The sequence below is a fragment of the Heterocephalus glaber genome, unplaced genomic scaffold (genome assembly GCF_053883595.1).
Source record: "Heterocephalus glaber isolate CG9 unplaced genomic scaffold, H.glaber_assembly_v1.0 deba00001497, whole genome shotgun sequence".
In the NCBI taxonomy this organism is placed as follows: Eukaryota; Metazoa; Chordata; class Mammalia; order Rodentia; family Bathyergidae; genus Heterocephalus; species Heterocephalus glaber.
In genome coordinates this window covers 46320386-46342058 of record NW_028258320.1, presented here as the reverse complement: position 1 = coordinate 46342058, position 21673 = coordinate 46320386, and the positions used below count along the sequence as shown (strand labels likewise).

The 21673-nt window shown below is 41.8% G+C and overlaps 1 protein-coding gene across 1 annotated transcript in view; it reads left to right on the top strand.

Annotated features, from left to right (window-relative positions):
- The window catches only part of Pik3ap1 (phosphoinositide-3-kinase adaptor protein 1), a 137479-nt gene that overhangs the window by 55319 nt on the left and 60487 nt on the right, over positions 1 to 21673 (top strand). Inside the window, exons 3-8 of the mRNA XM_004838578.3 lie at positions 7702 to 7829; positions 10259 to 10403; positions 11114 to 11256; positions 11377 to 11509; positions 14401 to 14597; positions 17758 to 17947. Coding sequence (XP_004838635.1) covers positions 7702 to 7829; positions 10259 to 10403; positions 11114 to 11256; positions 11377 to 11509; positions 14401 to 14597; positions 17758 to 17947 — 936 coding nt within the window. The remainder of the gene's footprint in view (positions 1 to 7701; positions 7830 to 10258; positions 10404 to 11113; positions 11257 to 11376; positions 11510 to 14400; positions 14598 to 17757; positions 17948 to 21673) is intronic.

Sequence of the window (21673 nt, the reverse complement as noted above, 5' to 3'; positions counted from 1 at the left end):
CAACATATGTTTATAGTGAATAAGCTCTTCACTATAGCATCTTTACCCTTCAGAATGGGGAGTTAGAAGGAATTGGGGAGGGAGGGATAGGTAGGTAGAAGGATAGGGGAAGGTTAGCAGTGAGGCCTGAGGACACAGGGGAGAGAAGGAAAGAGAAGAAAAGAAAAATAAAGAAGAAATACGAATTAGGACCAGAACAGGAACACAAAGGGAGATGAAGAACAATGTGGAACAGCAAGGGAGCAAGGGAGAGAGAGAGAGAAAGAAAAGAGAAGAGAGAGAAAAAAAGAAAAAAAAAATTTTGAAAGAGTAGAAAAAGAAGAAAAAAATTAAAAATAAGAGCAAAAAAATAGTAGTAATTTTGAAAATAACAAATAAAAGATAAAAGTGAAGGGACTCCTTCAGGGTATGTCTCTGCTGTCACAATAGACAACGTGAAGAGCAGTATGCAGTTATAAGTCAATGAGTCTTAGTAAGTCAGTCATAGACCCATGAGATTCAGGCAGATTTCTGGCTGCAGGTCCCAAGTTAAGCTCCCTGTCCTCCTGCAGGGTTGAACTCTGCAAGGATGTACTGCAGGTTCCAGCTGCCTTTCCCCTGAAGATCATCCAGGTTCCGATGGGAGGTGATGATCCCTCCAATTTACCAAGCATGGTGGTCTTGTGTGCCTTTATTGCAGAGATTCTCTTCACTTTTCCTGTGGGCTTCAGTTTTCATCAGGGAGCCTGAGAGAGGCCCTCTCTCTGTTGTTTACTTCTGCAGCTCAGGACAATGGCTTTTATGTTGCCGTGTGCCTCTGTAGTGTGGAACCAGGTAGCTGCACAGCCAAGAGGCCAGAGGCTTGGGCAGTGGGGGGGCTCTGTTGTTGCAGGCGCCCATGTGGCTCTGAGGGCAGCTGGTGGGTATGCCCAGGGGGTCCTCACCCACTCCCTAGTTGTGAATTTTTTAAAAGTGGAACCATCTATGCTATGTTTTGCTCAGTACCTGGAATACTGTAAATACTTGGCAAATGGCAGTTGTGGTTGTTTTGTTTGTTTGTTTGGCTTTTTGAGATAGAATCGCACTATGAAGTTGAGGCTGGCCTTGAACTCATTATATATATATGTGTATACATACGTATATATACACACATATATATGCATATATATGTGTGTATGTATATATACGTATATATATACACATATATATATAGCACCTTGAACTCACAGCAATCCTCCTACCTCAACCTCTTAAGTGCTGGGATTATAGGCATGCACCGTCATGCCCAGCAATTGTAGTTTTTGTTTCTTTGGGGTTTTTTTTGCCCTTTTACGGTCAGTTTACTTTATTTATATTTTTAAAATTCTTTTATTGGTACATCTTAGTTATACAGTATGTTTACATTTATCATTGGGTGCTTGTACCTGTACATGATGTATCTTGGTTCTTATTTTTTTCCCCGTTACCTGTGCACCCTTCACCCCCTCCACTCTTCCCTATTTACACAGATTTCATTTCCATTTTTTTCTTTTCTCATAATTTTTCCTTTCCCTTCTTTCCTTTCCCCTTCCCCTCCCACCACCCCTACACCTTTGTAGTTGTTTTTTAAGAACAATATTTGTTTATATTTTCCCCAAGGTTTAGCATACCTTACAAGAAAAGTTAGGTTGTGTACTCTGAAAAAAGATCAGCAAACATCATTCTTCTTTACCTCGGCCTTCCAAAATGCCACCTGAGAAACAGACAGTGTACACTACAAGAAGTGGAAAGCACTGTGATGTGAAAACTTAATTGGAAAATACAAGAATGCAGCCTCGGGTCAGAGTCTGCCGGGGCACACAGCACTCTGGTGGTTCAGACCCATTAAATATCTCTTGGCTTAAACTCCATCCGTAGAAGTTGTCTGTTTGCCCTGGTAGTGGTCATAGCATTCCTAAACAAAGAAAGAATCCACAAGGAGCGCCACTGGGCATCAGGGAAGAAGCTCAAGTCACATGCTGTGTGAGCTGCAGTCACAGCGCCAGATCAGGAATAGCAAGTGGCACTGCCTTCTGTGGCCTGGACCGCATCCAGAAAGGAGGCAGGACAGAGGCACATGGGAAGAATTCTAGCTCCACCTTTGCTGGCTGCTTGACCTTTACTGAGTTGTTTTATTCTTTCCAGGCACAGAACTTTTATCTAAAAAACAAGAATAGATAGTGATTCCTATTTCACAGGGTTGTTGTGACGAATAACTGAGACCAAGACTATTGAGCAGTTTCACACAATATTCAATTAATGGTAACTTCCGTCAATACCATTATTAATATTAGTAATGAATGTGTCACCAGCCCTCTTACCTAGTATGAGCTGCTCCATGGGGCTTAGGTTTTGGTTCAAGAGCATCCATTTGCTCATTTCATTTAAAATTGATACTTTGGGCCGGGGATTTATCTCAGTGGTTCTGGTGCCTGCCTCACAAGCACTAGGACCCAAGTTCGATCCCCAGTACCAAAAAAAAAGATACTTTGTCACAAACCTGAATAATGTATATAGTCTCTTTCTTAAAGGAAATAAGCTATTATGAACCTTTGGTGTTGGCAGTTTATTTTGATCTTTAGATATGTGTAAACATATTTAACTCCTTATACTTATTCTTTCCCAATTCTGAAAGCAAAATGAATGAACAAGAGACAAATACAGGGCAAGTCCGTTATATTTGTTTTGTCAAAGACAGTGCTGGTTTATTGAGCAGTGATGTAAATGCAGCTCAGAAGTGCTGGTCTTACTGATTCTGTGGGGGAAAAGAGAAGCTTGTTGCATCCTCCCTATGGCATTTCAGACCCTGGATCTCCCACCACATTTCTCTGTTGAAAGCAGTGTACAGGAAAATCTGTGTTCACTAGGCACAAATGCCTCATTTCCATATTTTCCTGTCTCTTTTCTTTTTTTCTTATCAGCCTCCAACATTTAGCATAGCAGGATCTAGTCACAAAATGATTGCAAAAACAAACAAATACAGGTACTAAAGTCCCATGGCAAGACCCAATTAAAATGTGATGGTCACCCAGATAATCTGAAAAACTCTAAAATCTCATTTTAAAGGCATTATCAAGTAAATGAAGAGCCCAAATATGAATTCTCACAAGGAAGGTGTCTGAGGACTTCTGTCACAGTTTTGAGAGACAGCGATTTACCTACTGAATGAATCCCCCAAGTATTTGAAGCAGGCTTCAAAATTAAACACAATATAAAGACGAGAAAAAGGCAGGACCAGGAGGACAAGGGTGTAAAAGGGGTTAAGAACTGAGTTTGTCACCGAGTTGCCTGGCAGCAAGGGCAAAGGTGAAACGTACCATGTTAGCTTCTTCTTACTGTTTAATGAGAGAAAGCAGGCAAATTCTCTGCCACTGAATTCAAGTGTTTGCCATATGCGCCCTTTATAGTTGAGATTTGGGGAAACTGGATGTACAGAGAGTCTAGAGGTTCTCTAGACTTCATAAAAGCTGAGTGGATACTGTTAAATTTTAAAGTGGTACTTTATCTTGATAGTGGTTGCAGTTTAGGATACTACTGGGATCTTAATAATGCTTTACACTGGGGAGGAGCCTTGGTTTCCAGAATGCCTTTAGCAGATGTTTAGGATTTGAGTCTCAGCAAGATGTATTGTCTTCTGGAATTGGGTAGGGATGAAAGAGGGATCTCCATGTTCAAATGGGAAAGTTTGGGATCATCCCACTCAGTCAGGTGGGTTTCAGCACTGTTTATGTCTGAGTTGGCTTTTCCTTCAAAGGAAACTTGCAATCTGCTGAAGTGCTTGCACCCTGGCCCTGCTGCAATGCCCTGACTTCTCTGTAGTGTACTGTGAAGGAGCCCACAGTGGCTTGTCAATCAGCACTACTAGCGTCACCTTACAGAGTGAATGGCATCTTGGTTGGCTTCCTGAAATGAGTGAACTGCTAGTAGCTACCTAAGGTCACTCCATGAGGGACCTGCTGGAAGGAGGCATTTTTGTGGCCCAGGTGGCTGCTGGAAACAGCTGCCAAGGACACAGTTAGGATCAAACTCATTTATGTCCAGCTGGGCTTCATGGACAAGATGATTATCCAATAGATTCAGTTGCTACTTTTCTCATCACCCCACCCCTATAATCAAAGTAAGTGCTGTGGAAAATATGAAATACATTTAAGGAATGAAGGAATGAAGAAAAGGAGGGAGGAAGGGAGAAAAGTCATGCAGAATCCAGCCACACATTCTCTTCTGACCTTTTAAAATGCATTTTTAAACTGTAATTGAGGTCCTGTGGTATAAGATACATAATTTGATATCCTGTTTTTTTTGCTTCACATGCTTTTACTCATGTCACTTGAAACTCTTTGAAAAGAATGTTTTTAATATTCTTTCAGACAGGTTGTTTTCAGTTTTGTCAGTGATGCAATTCAAAGATATCTTGGTTCATTATCTTCATGTACACTTTGAACAGTTATTTTGCTCCTTAAGAGAGACTTCTGGAAGTAAAATTATGTGGCAAAAGGTGTGAACATTGTAAAGGCTTTCTCTTTCTTTGGATATGGGCATTTAGCTTTCCAGAAGGCCTGTATACCTTTCAGCATCAAGTGAGGGTATCTGTCCTGCAGTAACCTCTAGACAATATACTGATAAAACCTGAAATAGTTTTTTAATTTAAAGAAGTAAAATAGTCATGTGTTGCTTTCATTTCTATTCTGTGATGAATATAAGAATGAATTATACATATATATATATTTTTTTTTTTTGAGTGGAGAAGTAATTTGTATTTCTTCCTTTGGTAATTGTCCATTTGTTGGGCTTTGGATATTTTTGAAAAGATTTCTGTGACCTCTTCATATCTTAAGGAGATTAGCCCCTTGTCATATTTATTTCAAATTTTTGACCAGTTTGTGATTTGCTATTGGACTAACAGCTTTACTGAGATATAATTCATGTATTTTACAATTCATCCATTTAAAATGTATAGTCAATGAGTTTTAGTATATTCACAGATTTGTGCAACTATCACCACAATAAATTTTATTATATCTTCTTCACCTCAAAAAGAAGTCACATATCCTTTAGTTATTATGCCCCTAACCCCCCCCAACTCTATAGCATGAAGCAACCATTAACCTACTTTATGCCTCTATGGATTTGCCTATCCTGAGCATAAATATTTATAATTGATAATATATAGTCTCTTATGACTACTTTCACTTAACTACTGTTTCCAAGATTTATCCATGCTGTAGCATGTATCAATACTTCATTCCTTTTCATTACAGAATAATATTATGTTAAATGGCTATACCAGATTTTATTTATATAGTCATTAGATAATGAATGTTTGGAGGTTTTCTGCCTTTTTGATTGTTTATCAAAGTTTTAAATTCATGTCATCAAGTCTATATTGTTCATTTAGATCATAATTTCTCCAGTTTGATTAATCTTTTCCCAAACCAATGATAACATGTTCATTCACATTTTCATTTTTAAAAATTTCATATTTTATTTTATTTTTATTTTGTTTTAATTTTTTTTATTTTTTCATTTTAACTTTATTCCACTGATCTATAGATCAAATCTTTATGCTAATATCACAATGTCTTAATTACTGTAGCTTTGTAGTAAGTTTTGAAATTGAAGAGTCCTCCAATTTGTTCTTTTCCAAAATTGTTATTCTAGATTCCTTGAATTTTCATCTGAATTTTAGGATCGGCTTGACAACTTCTGCACGAGATATCGTGGATCGACATTTAAATAAGGAGACGGGGTTCACACCAGTTAGGCGCATGCCGGCCAAATCCACGTGCGAGTAACCAGTTCCGCTGGCCCCCAAAAAGCCGGCCAAGCCCCCCCGTGGTTTTGTTGCCACTGCCCCCGCCGCCCTCCATGGTGTCACACCAAACCGACGTCTGCTTCCCCCGCCGCCTCAGGCCGGGGTATGTTTCAGTTTATAATCCGTCTAAATTTCATTTTGGAGTTATAAGAACTAGGAAGAATTTAAGTAGTACCCCATCCCTCCTCCACTGCCCCCAGTAGCTAGTATTTTCCAGCACTACGTGCCAAGTCATCGTCTCACCAACTATTTCCTTTATTTTGTATTGATTTATTTTTAAAATGCTTTCTTTTTTAGAGCAGTTTTAGGTTCACAGCAAAATCAAGTGGAAGGTAGGTTTAAAGATTTCTCATACAGCCCATGCCCCTACATACACACAGGTTCCCATACTATGATCATCCAGCAACAAGAATGGTATGTTTGTTACACTTGATAAGCCCACACTGTTATCACTCAAGGTGACTATTAGAGTTAATTCTTGGTACTGTATATTCTATAAGTTTGGACAAATATATAATGACATGTATCCATCAAACTAGTGTCATACAGAGTACTTTACCTGGCCTGAAAATCTGTACTCTCCTACCCTGGTAACCACTGATCTCTTTATTCTCTCCATAGTTTTGCCCTTTTCAGAATGTCATATAGTTGGCATTATATAGAATGTAGCCTTCTAATGCTTCTTTTACTTAGGAGTATGTATTTAAATTTCCTCCATGTCTTTTTGTAGCTTGTTAGCTTATATCTTTTTAGTGCTGAATAATACTGCATTGTTTAGTTATACCACAGTTTACCTATTCACCTACTGAAGGACATGTTGGTTGTTTCCAGGTTTTGGCAGTTATAAATAATGCTGCTATAACCATCTGTGTAGGTTCTGGTATGGGTCTAAGCTTTCAGTTGCTCTGGATACCAAGGAACAAGACTGCTGGATTGAATGCTAAAAGTATATTTAGTCTTATAAGAAATTGCTGAACTATCTTCTAGAATGGCTGGACTATTTTGCATTCCCACCAGCAATGAACGTGGGTTCCTGTTGCTCCATATCCTCACCAGCATTTAGTGGTGTCACTGTTCTGGATTTTGACCATTCTGATAGATGTGTAATAGCATGTCAGTGTTTGAATTTGCATTTCCCTGAAGATATGTGATGTGGATCATCTTTTTTGTTTGTTTGTTTACCATGTATATTAAACACACACACACACACACACAATCTTGCACATAATCTCACGAGGAGGCTTGTGATGGATCCTGATTCAGAGCCCCTACCTGAGAGCTTTATAGGTTCTCAGTATCATGTCATCTGTGCCATACCCCATGCATCTGCACACCCCTGCTCACCTGTTCTCAATGTGTGTGAGTCCTAATTCTCTCAGTGCAGGTGTTGATTGTGGTACTGATCTAGAACCCAGTTACACTAATCTAAGGCTTGTTGAAAATGATTGCTTCTCATCATTTCTAAAGGGGGAACTCTGGCCAGATATGACCCTGAAGTGTTATGGCTTTCTGGACAGCACAGTCTTGACTCTGAGTTATAAGGATGACCTTGAAGTAGTCAGTCCCTTTTTGACCTTTCCTTTCCTAACAACCATTGAGCCTTGCAAGAAGTCCTGAGGTGAAGCTTCCAGAAGCTCAGTGCCGGTGCCTAGTCTTGCCATCCTTGTTCTTCACCATTGTCCTCTTGCTGTCACCCTATCCTGTGGCTTAGAAGGTGGGTGACTTTTCCCATTGGGTCCTCTTTTGTGACTTCCTGAGTCATTCCCTTCAGGATGGTTTTGACATTCAGAGCTACTTCCTATGTGTTAATATTTGGGGCTCTTGTGGGCTAGGACCAGCCCACTAGTTCTCCTTCCTTCTGTTCCCATTCAGTAGTGTCCTCTGTCCCATAGATTCTGGCTGTGACTCAGTTACTGACACAGAGCCTGAAGAAGAGAACCACTCAAAGCGGCAGAGTCTGCTGACGACGGAGGCTTCTGGGAACCTGATGGTGGTACAGCCGGACCGCATTCGCTGTGGGGTAGGTGCTCCTGTGGGCCTGGGAGATTCATGTGAGAACACAGGCTTTTGAAATAGATGCTTTTGTTGCAATAAAGGGAGTGAGGTTCTCATGTTGCACCTCAGTACAGTTATAGCCTTCCCTTTTGGTTTCCCATTACCTGGGCCTTGGGCATACCTAGCTCTTTTAAATCAAAGAGAAATGAGTCCAGGAATATATGTGTCGTCATGAAAACTTCTGTTTCATGGATCAATAACATAGAACACGGAGGAGATCATCAGACATGGACATTACTAGATACTTAGGTCAACCCTGAAGTTAGAGCTCTGTATCCTTTCCTCCTGGTCTAGCACTGGGCAGAGGAAGTAAGGCCTGCAGAGAGATTGCTTCTCCATCAATTGGCCAACAGCCTAGCTCAAGGGTGTACCTTGAAACTTGATAGCTAGAACTCACTAGCTAGTATTTAAACATCATGTGACTAGCATTTTTAGGGGCAGGCATATATTAACAGGTGACTTAATTGTGACAGTCCAGCAGATAAGCCACTGTCATTTGAATTCTATCATAGTATTAGTAGTTTTTCATTCTTTTTGTTAAAAATGTGTGACATCTATGATAGTTCAGAGCAGCAAAATGCTTTCTTCATATATATAAGCTCATTGCTAAGCTTGCCTCTGTGGGCTCCTTGAGGTGACAGGGTCTGAAGGCCTTGGCAATAGGAAGCATGAAAACTGGTCTCATTGTACTTCAAGTAATTTTCTGTACAGCTGAGGCCATCGGACATTGGGCAAAGGCTCCTCCCATGGTTTTGCCAGATGCTTCTTTGGGCTCATTTTGACCCATAGGTATGTTTGGTTTGAATTTCACAGTGCTTAATGAATTAGGCATAAACTATCATGGTGATAAGTGCCTGGAGTCCCAAATACTCAGAAGACTGAGGCAGGAGGGTCACTTGAGCCCAGGAGTTTGAGTCTAGCCTGGACAACATAAAGAGACCTTATCTCAAAAAAAAAAAATTAGGAATATAAAATCTGTGTTTCCAGTTCCTTTGATTGAAAATTTGATAATATTAGGCTTGAGATGACTGGCTGGGGTTGAGAAGTCCTTTGCATAGGACATGCATCCTCCAGTTTTTTGGTCTTCACTATTTCCTAACCTTAATACTCAGCCCATTCACTCCTTTTCCCTATTGGCCAGGCTTGTGTAGACATTTCCGGTTCAATCTCCCTGTATTGGTTCCTGCTTCCCCAGGAATCTCTGATCACACTGGTGAGTGTCTGTGAGTGTGAGGGTATTTGAAATTAAAGCAAGATTCCATTTATTCATTTGTCCCATTTTCCAGATTCTCATTCCTTCTCCCCTCCTGGCTATTTATGTGGAATTTTCCACTTGCAGCATCATGGTGGTGCTCAAAAAGTTTCACATTTTGGAGCATGTCAGATTTTGGATTTTTGAATTAGGGAAGCTCAAACTGTAAATGTATTTGGCAGGCTCAGGGTGAGATTTTTACATCAAGGTAAAATAGTGAACCAAGTTGCTTGTTGCCTTGGAAAAATTAATCCTCTGGTGAGTTATTTTTGCCCCCTCCCAAGAAGTGTGAGGAACAGAGCCCCAGATGGCTTAAGCTAGGACCTCATACTCTGTAAGGTCCATAGGAGTTATGTGGGTATCTTGGTAAAACACAGACCCCGAGTCAGTGGTCCAGGAGGGCCTTGACAGTCTCCATCTTCCTTTCTCTTCCTTCGCTTTTCTTTATTTTGTTTTCTGTACTGGGGATTGAACCTAAGGCCTCCTGGATGCTAGCCAAGTGCCCTACCACTGAGCTATATATATATATATCCTACTCTTTTCAAAAATTTTTTATTTTGAGGCAGAATCTCACTTAAGTTTCCCAGACTGATCTTGAATTCATGATCCTCTGGCCTCAGCCTCCCAGGTAGCTCGGATTACAACCATATTCTACTTCACCTGGCTGTAATCTGCATTTCTAACCAGCTTTGGAGGGTGCCAAATCCTGCCAGTCCCTCAGCCCCACAAGAAGTAGCAGGCTGGTCTAGAGCAACACTTCTCAAAATACCTGTGGGGAAGGACTTGTAAAAAATTTATAGTTCTGCAATGATGTGATGATTTTATTTTACAAAAAAAAGAGAAATGCTATACACATATAATGTATAAATCCTAGGTTTCAAAAATTATTAAATTCAACAGACAAATTAATTTCATCAAATTATTATAAAGTTTAAACATGTTTACTCTTGTCTTTGGTAACTTGTCTTTTTGGAACGGTAGTTAACAGTTTCCTGACCACCTGCAGGTCTGGCCCTGTCCTCCCTGAGCCCCAGCTCTCTCTAGTGAGGGGGCTCTAGAGTCCTGGGGGACCCTCTGCCTCAGCACCCTTAGATATCCAGCAGGGAGAGGGGACCATGACTCATGTTTCTCTCCTATTCCAGGCAGAAACTACTGTTTACGTCATTGTGAGATGTAAGTTGGATGAGAGGGTGGCAACAGAGGCAGAATTTTCTCCCGAGGATTCTCCCTCTGTACGGGTAGAAGCCATGCTGGAGAATGAATACACAGTTTCTGTGAGGGCTCCTGGTAAGTAGTCCTGAGGTGACAGGATCATATCATGCTTAATTCCTGCTGAAATATTATTACTCTAAGGCTTTTTTGCTATTCACCTACCCTAGGCGTTGTCACTTTAAATAGTTTTGCTAATTTGATGCTTATAAAAAGTAGTCCATTATTTTAATTTGCATTTCCTTGATTACTAGTGAGGTTGAATATTTTTCCATATTCTCTACTTGTTGTATTTCCTCTTTTGTGAATTTAATGTTTGTGGTTGGTGTATTTTTAATATTTTCTTTCCCCTTCAAAACCCCTTCCGGTAGTGTAGAATCCTACCCAAGAGTGAGCACGTAGCAGTGACAACAGCAGAGCAAGTCAGCTGATCCAGGCTCAAAGTGCCAGAAACACAGTGTTACCTCCCAGAACCCCTCACCTTTAGCAACCACTGGCCTTTGTACAAAGTGCTTTAAAGCCAAATTTTCTTCCTATTCCTTGAGCACTAGGCCTATAATAGTAAACAAAACATATTAAAATCCTTCAAAAATTAAATTGCAGACCGAGGAGGATAATCTCTGTGACTTCGGGTCCCCATGCTGGTTGCACACCTTCTACTTCCTCCCCTCCCCAGCTCATTCCCAAGGGCTTTTTCAGTTTGTTTCTTCACCATTCAGATGGAACATGCCTGGCCATGATCTCTTTGCTCTTCCTGGGCATTTTATAGTATCTTTCCTTCTGTTCAGATCTTTCATCTGGGAATGTTTGTCTGAAGATATATTCTGGGGATTTAGTGGTATGTGAATCCATTATCAGCTATTATACTGACATGGAAGAAATCGAGAATTTACTGTCTAATGCTGCAAATCCTGTGGAATTCATGTGTCAGGTAAGGGTGCTGAATGGAGTCCTGAACTTTCTGGGAAGGTAACTTTTGCTTGTGGCTTTTCAGCCTTGAATCTGCTGGGCAGGAAATAGCCTGATTTAAAATCTATCTTTTTGTATTCAGGCCTTTAAAATTGTGCCCTACAACACAGAAACCCTTGATAAACTGCTAACAGAGTCCCTGAAAAACAACATCCCTGCAAGTGGACTGCACCTTTTTGGAATCAACCAGCTGGAAGAAGAAGATATGATGACAAGTAAGTCAACAGTCAAACGAGACCCTCAGTGGGTTGATCCTGGCCTGGTAGTTTCAGCTCCAATCAGCACTCTGCTCTACAACCTATCCTTTGAGAAGGACTCATGCTTCACTGTGTGGCCACAGATTCTTCTCAGTTGCACATCTGAATATAGTCATACATTGCTTAACGATGGGGCTGTCTTCTAAGAAATACATAGTTAGGTGATTTCATCATTGTATGAGCCTTGCAGTGTGTATTTATGTAAACCTAGGTGCTATAGGCTGCTAGCCACCCAAGCTATAAGCTATATGCACTATCTATATCTATATATGTGGTATACATGTGTGGATACACATGTGTGTACACATGGCCTACCTAGGGCCCAAGATGAACAAAATTAAATTAAGCACAAGAAAATGATGCAACCAAGAGATTCAATAAACACTGTGTGTGAGGCTGCTGACAGTGTAACACAGCATACTGTTTTATAACCCTTTTTTAAGTAGGAGGAATATAGTCTAAAATAATGATAAAAAGTATAGTATGCAAAGTACATAAGCCAGGAACATAATCACTTATTGTCATTAAGTGTTACGCACTGTACATAATTATATGTGCTATGCTTTTATACAGTTGACATCAGAGTAGGTTTGTTCACAGTAGCAACATCACAGACATGCAAGTACTGTAATGCCTTGTGCTGTGATACTACAGTGGCTACAGTGTCACTCGTGGGCAGGAGCTTTTCAGCTTTGTTCTAATCTTATAGGACCTCTGTTATTGACTGAAATGTCAGTATGGGCACACAACTGCACCTCACCCCCTTCAAAATACCCGTGTGGTTCCCATTTGCCTAAGAAGCTTTAACCTTCTTAGCCTGCTTAGCTTCTAGCCTTCCCGAAGGACCCCCAGGTTTCTGCCTTCACCTGTCTTTGCACTGCCTCTTGGCTTCCGTGCTGCACTGCAATGACATGTACTTCTCTCTGCTGTGTCTTGCTAGTCCACTCGTGGAAACACAGTTTCTTAGTTCTTGCCTCAGTTGCCATTCATCTGGCTAATTTCCCTTCACCTCCCTGCAGCAGCTTAAGGGTTTCTCCAAACCTCTAGCAGCTTCCACCACCTGCTGTGGGCTCCCCCTAACATGCTGGGGGCTCTGTTTCAGTGCTTGCAGGCTGTGTCTGTCTTCTTTGCTAGGTTGTCAGCTCAGCAAGGGGTGGAACTGTTTCCAGGTGGCTGGCTCCTGGTGGGCTCTAAACAAATATTTGTCCCATGAGGCAGGAACAGGCCCTTGTACACATGTAATATGCTGGGGACTGGGAGAGTTATACCACTTGTACTGGGATTGTGCCCAGTGCTCCAGAAAAGATACTTTTGTACTGTTTCTAGGGATACCACTGTGTTAGTTATTTTTCTCTCATTGCTGAGACAAAATACCTGGCACTAAACGTTAGAGGGGAAGGGGTGTATTTGGATTACAGTTCATAGAGGTTTCAGTCCATAATTGGCTGGCTTTAAAATAGGGATGGCAGGGCCTGGGATTTAGCTCAGTGGTTTCGTTGCCTGCTGCGCAAGCTCAAGGACCGGATTTTGATCCCCGGTACCAAAAAAAAAAAAAAATAGGGATGACAAACAGACATCACAGAGGAGAAACAACATGATATACACAAGGTAGCAAAGGCAACAAGAGACCCTCACCGTGACTTTCTGCTCTTTTATCGCATCCAGACTACTTGGATTAGGGTGGTGCAAAACCACTGACTCATGTGTAGTGTTTTAGGAATCATACACCCTTAATCCAAGCATCACACATTCCAGGTTCAGCTACCTCTGACTGCATGAGGCTTTGGAGGGACATCCAGAACCAAACCGTAACACTACTCTTCCTTCACATTGTGGTGGCCCTGCACAAAGGAGACCCAAGTCTCTGGTAACCTTCTCCCTATGTTCCATCTTTCCTTAGCCTAAGAACTCTAAAATGAGGCTGTGTCTCCTTTGAAGCATTCTTCTGAGACATACTCTTTCTTGCTTCTCCCTATTTTCCCACTGGAATGTTCCTGCTTATTTCTGGTAGATGTTACTACTTTCTGTTTTTACACTTGGGGCTCAAGAGAGAGTATCTCATAGCCTGACCACGGGAGATCCCAGGGACCTATTTAGGCCCTTCATCCCAAGTATCAAATTCTGATGACTAGGATGCTGGGTTTGTCATATTAACATTATATATGTGTATGTACCATTTATACACACATATGCATAATTGTTGGGCCTAGAAATCAAATTTTATGAAAAAAAAGTTGTGCCCCAATTCCACAACACAAACATGTGTATTTTCTTGGTGTACTTATTGTGAAATTAGGAATAAGAACTAACAGGATGGGCTTCTTAATCAGGACAAAAAATAGTTTCAGAGTGCTCTGAGCTTTGCAAGAAGGTCAAAACATGATTCCTGTCACACTTTGTGCTTGCTCTTTAATCTTTTAGAAATTAGCACCTTTTGAGGAGTAGGGGTGTAACTCAGTGGTGGAATACTTGCCTAGAGTTTGTGAGGCCCTGGTTTCAATATCTAGCAGTACAAAAAAGAAAAAAAAAAGAATAAGAAGAAATCAACATCTTTTGAATTAGTACTGTTTCTAAGAACTTTCCAATACTTTTCGAGAAAGAAAGTTATTTTATTAATGATTAGATCTGCTAGTTAATTAAAGTATTATTTCCTCTGTCACGTGTGTACAGTATATGATCTTCCATGATGCCCCCGAGGAAACTATAAGGTGTCAGGACAGTCAGCCAATAAGTGATGATTGAGTGCCTCCTGGATGACATGCTCGGCTTTACAGCTTAATCCCTTGAACAAGAGTATACCGTGCCTTCATTCTTTATCTGTCAGTTAAATTATCCTGACATTTTTTCAGATCAGAGGAATGAAGAGCTGCCTACCTTGTTGCATTTTGCTGCGAAGTATGGGCTGAAGAACCTCACTGCCTTGCTGCTTACCTGCCCAGGGGCCCTCCAGGCATACAGTGTGGCCAACAAGCATGGCCACTACCCCAACACAATCGCTGAGAAACATGGCTTCAGGGATTTGCGGCAGTTCATCGATGAGTACGTGGTAAGGTCAAGGCAAGAAACTCCGTGATTGGAAATATACTGTGTTGTTATGGGGCTGTCTTTTCACCAAAGATACAGACAGATTTCATCTCTGGCATGTCCTTGTGTGTCTCTTCTGGCAGTGGGCAGTGTGTGGGCTTAAGAGATGAACCTTGCAGTCATATGGACCAGGGTCCAAATTTCTGAACACCATGTGACTGCAGGCGTCAGGTTTCCTATCTCTCAGTTTCCTAATATGCAGAAGGAAGATCACAATACTTCTGCTTATACAATTATTTTGAGGATAAAGGGAAATAATATGTGCAAAGCACTGAGATCCACCCTAAAAGAGTTGCCAGAAACATTTATAAAGTGAATCTGCTGAAGATTGATGTTGATCAATCTTCTTCTCTCATCTTCCCACCCACCACCAAAGCTCCTTTGGTGGGATGTTCTCAGCCACCTTGCCCACCTTTGGGCCCAGGTGAATGGTATCAGGACTGGATCTTTCCTTATCAGGACCTCAGTAGGCCCCTTTACCCAAGGAGGCATCAGGGAGGCCAATGGTAGCAACTCAACTCCTGCTAATAGCTTCTTTCTTACCTTCTGCCTGGGTACAAAATTAAGATAAGTAGATATACCCAGATTGTATGCTTATCTGGCTCTGGGACCCTACCTCTTCATTGATCATTGACTTCTGGGTCTTTCTTTGAATCTGATCTCAAGCCACGACTACATTTTGTGCATATGTTCATGTGTGTGTGTGTGTGTATGTGTGTGCATGCACATGCACTGGAAACTGAAACCAGGGCCTTGTACATGCTAACATTCTACCACTGAGCTACACCCCCAGCTGTTTTTGAGACAGGGTCTCACAAAATTGTCCAAAGTGCCTTCAAACTTGCAATCCTCTAGTCTCAGCCTCCCAAGTAGCTAGGATCACAGGTGTGCACCACCAATGCTAGAAATGCTTACATTTTATTTCATTGCTTCCTTTGTCCTAGAGGCAGCTGCTTTTCCTGACTCCACTCCTTTCTCATTTTCTTTGTCCTTCACAGACTCACAGAGAGCATGTGAGAATAGCTTAGCCTGGTATGTGGAGCTGTGACCCCTAAAGGAGCAGTGAACATAATCCAGTCTTGCTGTTTACCTCCCGACAGGAATAAGCCTGACACCTCCCCAGAAATTTAACTCTTTACTTTGTAATTGGAAGATCTACAAGGCAGTGACTCAGCCAGGCTGATACAGGAGATTTCTCAATGTTTTGGGGTGTAAATATTTCAAATGAATAGAATAGTGGAAACCATTCTTTTGGGCCTTACTAACATGAATGGTTCTAAAAAGTGCTTACAGTCTGGGAGTATCGAATTGGTATTACTTTGAAATCACAAACGTATGCACAATGTGACATTTCATTTTCTTGTCAATAGTTTTTTTTTCTTTGGTACCGGGGATTGAACTTGGGTCCTTGCGTTTGGGAAATAGGCGGTGAAACCACTGAGCTAAATCCCCGGCCTGTTGTCAGTAGTTTTTATTGAGGACATAGTGTGTATGTTATCGTGATTAATATATATTTAATTTATTTGATTGGCAAATACATTATCTTATTTAATCCTCACCATAACCTTGACAGTATTGTGATTCCCATTTTGTAAATGAGGAAAAGGACTTAGAAAGGCCAGATGATTATGCTTGGATCCAGCACTAGTAAAGGTGGAGATGGGACTTGAACCTAATTCAGTGCTAAAGCAGGGGTCTATTATCCTGCTCTGTATAACAGGAGACTTTACAGATGCACTTTCAGTGTGCCCTGAAGCTAATCTTTTTTTTTTTTTTTGGTATTGGGGATCGAATTTAGAACCTTGCGCTTGAAAGGCAGGCGCCAGAACCACTGAGCTAAATTCCTGGCCCCCTGAAGCTAATCTTGTTCACATTTCTTGTATCATCTTTACCTCTAACTGTAGTCACCTCCCACCACCTTCCTTTTTTTTCTTTAGGCTTCCTACTGAAAAGTTGTCCCTAGATGTTACTTAGTCTCTCAGAACTTTCCTGTTTTCTTTTCTACCACATCGAAACCACATGCCAGAGCTGGAGTCTCCAGCACACTTCACAGCTGTCGCCTGGTCCCCTTGGTTGGTCCTCACCAGGAAGCCAACACAGAGTATCAGTCAAAGATTGGTTCTCTTGGGTAGCGATTGTAAAAATGAGGATTTTTGTGGGTTGGAGCTGAAATAAGGATTGTGACATATCAAAATTTCTTGCCAGGATTTGGAGAAGTCAGCTCTCTAGCTTCACAACTACTGGAGGCAGAATGACAGCAGGGCAGGCAGCCTCTCTGATGCCAGTGCTCTTCATCTAAGATCAGCTCTCTTCTTGAGCATCTAGAGCATGAAACTGAGGGAGGAAGCCTTAGGAACTGTTGGCACTTTGGAGAAGCTTCCATAAGGGATGAGGACTCTGTGCAATTGCAGGAACACCTTGGTGGCAGCCTTGCTGAGTCCACTTGCATTTCTGTGTGGCTAGTCAGCAAAGGCCACATCCTCTTTTGTCATTTATTTCCTTTTGAGAAGTTACTAGGATGTAGTAGAAAGGTCAAAGCTGGGATTGCAAGCCTGACAGTAAAGGACTAGTTTTTTGAGCTTTGTTTTTCTCATCTGTGAACTAGGGATTGGTACAGTATCTCAAGGAGTGTGGAAAGGATAGTATGAGACATTGTATAGTCATATACACAGCACTGGAACTGACCCACAGTAGATGGTTATGAGAAAGTAGCTTTTAATTTGTATCCTCTTGTCATTCAACATTTAACCAGAATCTCTTAAGTGCATGCATAACCCTGTGATTAGCACGGAGGGAAAATATGAAGATTAAAACAGATAACATAGGGCTGGGGATTTAGCTCAGTGGTGCCTCCGCCTGCCTTGCAAGGTCCCGAGTTTGATCCCCGGTACCGAAAGAAAAAAAGAAAAAAAACCCCAGAAAATATAAATCAAGGAAAGAAAAGAAGGCATGAATCTGGCCCAGAGGAGCTTGCAGCCAGGCAGGGACTACAGATATGCCAAGCACCTACAGACCTGACTTGTGTGAATGCTCGCTTTTCTGGCCACAGGTCCTGTCAGGCCTGACCCCGCCCCAACCGCCAGGTGCCTCAGCATGCTCATGGGTCCCATCTTCTCTTACAGGAGACTGTGGACATGCTGAAGAGCCACATTAAAGAAGAGCTGATGCATGGAGAGGAGGCTGACTCTGTGTATGAGTCCATGGCCCACCTGTCCACAGACCTGCTCATGAAATGCTCCCTCAATCCTGGTTGTGACGAGGAGCTTTACGAGTCCATGGCTGCCTTTGCCCCAGGGGCTACTGAGGACCTCTGTAAGTAGCCCAGCCCAGTTCTGCTTCCATGTTTCTGCTGAGAAATGGCTGTCTTCATTCTGGTCTGTAGTGGAGAAGTCCCTGTTTACCCCAACCTGCCCCAGAGAGAAGATTCAGTGTTACATGGCATTAGGTCTGTAGTCATGTGCTGTCTGTGGCAAGCAGATCTCTCTCAAGACTTCCGATGCTGTGTCTGCTGTGAAGACTTGCCTGGAATTAATCATTCATGAAGGCATTGCCTTGTGATCTGAGAAGCTCACTCAGCAGCTCTCAGCCCTGCCAGTATCAATGGGTTCCTTCCTTCCTTCCTTCCTTCCTTCCTTGCTTCCTCCCTTCTGTGGTGCTAAGGCTTGAGCCCAGGAACACACCACTGAGCTGTGGCCTCAGCCATTTTTTATTTTAGTTTTTAAAATTTTGAGACAGTGTCTTGCTAAGTTGCCTAGGCTGGCCTTGACCTTGAGATCCTCCTGCCTCAGCTTCCTGAGTTTTGGGCATTATAGATGTACATCACTACACTTATCCTCTCAGACCCTCTTTATAGCAAACATTTAAAACCCTATTTAATACTCTGATATAAGATTCATATATAATATAACCTGCCTGCTGATGAAACTCTTAGAAATCAAATATACCACCCTAATTGGAATATAAAAGAGAAATGAAGGGTCATACTAAGGCATGACTATACATGAAGCCATGTGACACAGTCCCATGAAGACACCCACATTCAGAATCACTGTCAATATCATATCCCCAGATGTTGACTGACATATGTCAATTTTCTTGACTTAAATGCTGTGAGCAGTGCTGGTATCAGTGCCTGGTTTTCCTAAATGGTAGACAACACTTCACAATCTCATAATAATTGAATTCCTGGAAAATACTGTGTATGCAAAAATAAAATATGTTTATATATGAAAGTTTAGGTTTTAAGATCAGATAATTATAAGCAGTTTTTTTGTGGGAGGGGATAACTTGATTTTATTTGGATTAATGTATAACAAACTATTTTACAAAATGTCATGCTCCACGATATGATTTTTCTTTTAAATTGCTTAACAAATGTTGCCTGTGTTTGGTTATCTTGTTCTTTCTAATTTCAAAATTAATGTATTTTATAAAAATGAAATAAAATAAGAATATATAACTGAATTGATAAAGTCTGTGTGACACCCAACCAATATGACATTAGTAATAGTTTCGTAGGGGTATGTTTATCAACTTTTTCCTTGTCTCTGCTTGTGTTAAATAAAAACACATACAAATGTACACATATGTCCAACCACATATATATGTGTAAGTATGTATCAAAGCAGTTTTTTTGGGGGGTGGGTACCAGGGATTGAAATTGGGACCTTGCGCTTGTGAGGCAGGCGTGGCACCACTGAGCTAAATCCTCATCCTCAAAGCAGTTCTTCTCACCTATGTATATCTAGGGGGATATTGAAAGTCCCTTCATTGAGTAGGGCTGTCTCACACATCACAGTGTCCCTGGATCACCCTCATGGATCTTCAAAATACCCACTAGGGGGCAGTGTCCCCCCCTCAGCGAACAGCTGATTTAATTAACATTGGATTTCACTATATGTGCTGGTGAGGAAGCAGGAGATTCCCACAGCACACCCTCCACGTCACTTATTAATGTGCTATTGCTATTTGCTCTCAAGTGCTGAGCACTCTGAAACACTGCCTAAGACAGCCTTCTTTCCTTCTAGATCTAATGAGTAGTATCAAGAAACCAACATGCCAGGTTTATGCTGGAGGGCTGTTGGGAGGGGCTAAATTGAGTATTGACACCTTTTCAGGACCTGAGGAAAGAGATCTAACTTTCCATGAACTCACAGAAAAGTGGGCATCATGAGGGTGCCTTGGAGCAGGAGGCACAGACTGGTGGGGGGCCAGAGGTGGTCCCTGACACCAATAAACACTTTGACACCAACTCTAGCACCTGGAAGGGTATAGAGGCCGGTGTTTGTTAGGCATTCCCAAGTCAGATGGGCTTCTCCTCTGAGATGAAAGATGTCCCTTTCTGACCCTTGACTGGGAGAACCAGAAGCACTGGTTAAACTTTTCCTCAATGAGCTGTGGCCTGGCAGGGATGTGAGGTGGAACAGCATCATCCATACTATCCACACTCTTTCTCATTGAATCCTTAAAACAGCCCTGCAGGGATGTTTTTATAACCTGCACTTTACAAATGGGGAAACCAAGGCACCAAGAGATTAAACAACTTTCCCAAAGTGTCACAGCCAGGAAATCTCATAAAGCGCAGATTTGGATGCAGGTCTGTCTCTAGGACCATATTTTTTATCCCAAGTCAGAAATTTTCATCTATCACCAAATTTTAGTTCTAGTTTCCTATAGAAAACCCCTCAGGCTCTGTAGCCATGCTTCCCTTTTTTGCAGCTCCAGGTTCCAGATAACAAAACAGCCTCTGGCATTCCCTGCACTTACATATCCATTATCTGCCCTCACAGCTGACAAGCGTTTCAGGAGCATCTACTATGTTTGGGGTACTTGCTTGTCCTAGGTGCTAGAGTTGGGAGAACCAAAACCAGTCCTTTCCACTGTGAAACAAAAGCATACTTGGGGAAACACCAAGACCCATTTGAGAGCCCAGAGACTGTACATCATTTCTGCCTTGTCTCCTAGTTATGCAGCTGTGGAACAATTAAGGAATTCTCTACTCGTTTTCTCCCTTCAATGCTCTAGTACATGAAATTGCTCCACCACAATACTGAATTCTACAGGGAATGCTAAAGGCATCCATTATTGTTTGCTGTGCTCTTCACAGAGGAAACAGTGAAGCCTACCAGCATTTCCCAAGGCAGTAGTGTGGTGTGGAGCTAGGTTGGCAACCTCTAAAGTCCCCAGGGGCCAGGGGTTTCTGGTGGTCATGGAACTAGGAGACTATCAAGAGGGAGGCAGGTTTGTAGAACAGGGCTGTGTTTGAGATCAGCAGTGGAAACCTACCACATATTTCATTCACCAGATACTAACATCTCTGGATTTACTTTAGACATGGATTGGTTTGTTTCTGTCTCTGTGATTGTTGGGTGTAGCCTTGAGAATGATCATTTCCCTGATGGCTCAAAGGTGTAGCTTCTTGGACCTGGTGAGGAGCTTAGTTCATAAAGAAATAGGGTAGAGACCAAACTGATAAATCAGAGATGCTTATTTCAGCACTATCCAGCATACCTCAAACATCTGGCAGCTCTTTGAAGTTGACTGACTCCTTTTTTTCTCTTGTCTTATCTGACCATCCTCAGGCTTATTGAATAGGATTATCTCCATTTTACAGGGGAGAAAAGAAGGCTCCAAGATTTAGTTAACATTTTTAAGTCCCATCAGGGGAGGAGTGTATCAGGAATCTGAATTTTCCAGTTCCAGGACAAGTCTACCTCCCATCAGACTGAGATTGAGGACCCACCTTTCTGGGGTTTGAATGATAGCCCTGGCATAGGCACTTTACAGAACTTATTTCTAAATGTCTAATTAGCCACGTTTATCAGTGCCCTACCCTTGCTGCCATTCATCATGGTAACTCTTAGACACTGAAAATAAACCGCTCGGGAAATTATGCTTGCTTACTCACTCACTTGCTGGCAGGATTAACATTATAGAGTGCAAGGCTTTAGGCCAGTTCACTACCAGTACTTTGAAGATCCCTTAACTGGTGCTGGAACAAATCTGCCCCTTTCTGACTGGAGTTTGGGGAAGGGATGT